At 36.4% G+C, this 1627-nt stretch overlaps 1 protein-coding gene across 1 annotated transcript in view; it reads left to right on the top strand.

The window, feature by feature from the left end:
• Positions 1-1401, top strand: part of STOX1 (storkhead box 1) — a 71856-nt gene extending 70455 nt beyond the window's left edge. The window contains 1 exon segment of the mRNA XM_017851455.1: positions 938-1401. Coding sequence (XP_017706944.1) covers positions 938-958 — 21 coding nt within the window. The 3' untranslated portion in view covers positions 959-1401.
• Positions 1402-1627: the final 226 nt, after the last annotated feature.

The following is a 1627-nucleotide window of genomic DNA, read 5'->3' as shown; positions in this document are numbered from 1 at the left end:
GTTAGCCAGGATGTTCTCGATCTCCTGACCTCGTGATCCGCCCGTCTCGGCCTCCCAAAGTGCTGGGATTACAGGCTTGAGCCACCGCGCCCGGCCGAAATCTATATTTTAAAAACATTACTTCTTTATTGGGGTACAAGATCTTTTCTTTTTTCTTTTCTTTTTTTTTTTGAGACAGAGTCTTGCTCTGTTGCCCAGGCTAGAGTGTAGTGGGTGTGATCTTGGCTCAGTGCAACTTCTGCATCATGGGTCCAAGAGATTCTAATGCCTCAGTCTCACAAGTAGCTGAGATTACAGGTGTGCACTACCATGCCTAGCTAATTTTTGTATTTTTAGTAGAGACAGCGTTTCACCATGTCGGCCAGGCTAGTCTCAAACTCCTGGCCTCAAGTGATCCGCCTGCTTTGGCCTCCTGAAGTGCTGGGATTACAGGCATGAGCCACTGCACCCACCCTACCAAACAGTATTGTGTTAGCTGAAGCAAGACATATGTGTTAGATAATGGACTGATATAGCTTATACCTCCCAGAAAAGAACGTTGTCTATTAAAAATATAATAATTTGCTTTTCTCTTCCATACGATTTCTCATAAAAGTGACAAATTTCACAGGAAGATATTGGCCACTTCAGAGGTATGTAAGTTTTTCAGGGAACTTACTGTTTCTGACTAGAATATACTTGATACTGGATCTGAGAACAGACGTTGTTCAGAAAATATAAACTTCTTGGAAGGCAGCTGTCAAATAATTGAGGTGCTATTGTGAAGCCTTTAAAATGTAAACAGCACTTTGGATTTTGAAAAGTTAACTTATCTGATAAGTGTACCTTCGTATTAGTAAATGTACTACTTCAAAGTATCAAATGAAAGTATAATGCCTTGGTTAGAAATTCAAGTTCCCTTTGAAGCCAATAATTCTGTTATTTTTAATATCTTTAGGACACAGAGTCTGGGATCTAATAATTCAGTCACTTTGAATGGACTAAAAAGAAGACAGAATTTTCTGCAAAACGTTGAAGGCACAAAGAACAGTCAACCACTCACATCCAATTCCTTACTACCGCTAACTCCAGTCATAAATGTTTAATTTTCTTTTGGAAACCTATTTTTTTCTTTGTAAAAAGGTACAGCATTACTACATAATCTTTCAATCATATAAGAATTGAGTATATAATTGTCTAAAGGCAAGCATATCTATGCTATTAACCACATTACATATTTTGTTCTAATTACTGGCTTTTTTTCCTTTTTTGGTATCTTAAGGCTTTTGGAAGCTTATTTTACTATCCATTTATTGGGAGTATATAGATTATTTTCAATTAAAAAGTGGAATTATTGATCCCCTTCCAATTGTAATTAACTTGAAATTTTAGACATTCTCAAATATATAGAATGTTAATTTACTTCCTGTAGTGAGTGTTTTTTTTTTAAACCTACACTAATATTGAGTTCTAAGTTAAGTGGATCTCACCAGATTTCAACACAAAATCAGAAAACAGTGTGTGTTGAAGCAGTGTCTGTTGCAAGAAAACAGTGTCTGCTGCAAGGCAGCAGTATTTGTTGCTGCTTCTATGCAACCCTAACTCTTTATTATTACCAAGAAAGAATTTACATAAATATGTTGGCTAC

The sequence above is a fragment of the Rhinopithecus bieti genome, unplaced genomic scaffold (genome assembly GCF_001698545.2).
Source record: "Rhinopithecus bieti isolate Rb0 unplaced genomic scaffold, ASM169854v2 scaffold_33940, whole genome shotgun sequence".
Lineage (NCBI taxonomy): Eukaryota > Metazoa > Chordata > Mammalia > Primates > Cercopithecidae > Rhinopithecus > Rhinopithecus bieti.
Note: the sequence above shows the minus strand (reverse complement) of the source record. Positions and strands in the feature narration are given on the sequence as shown.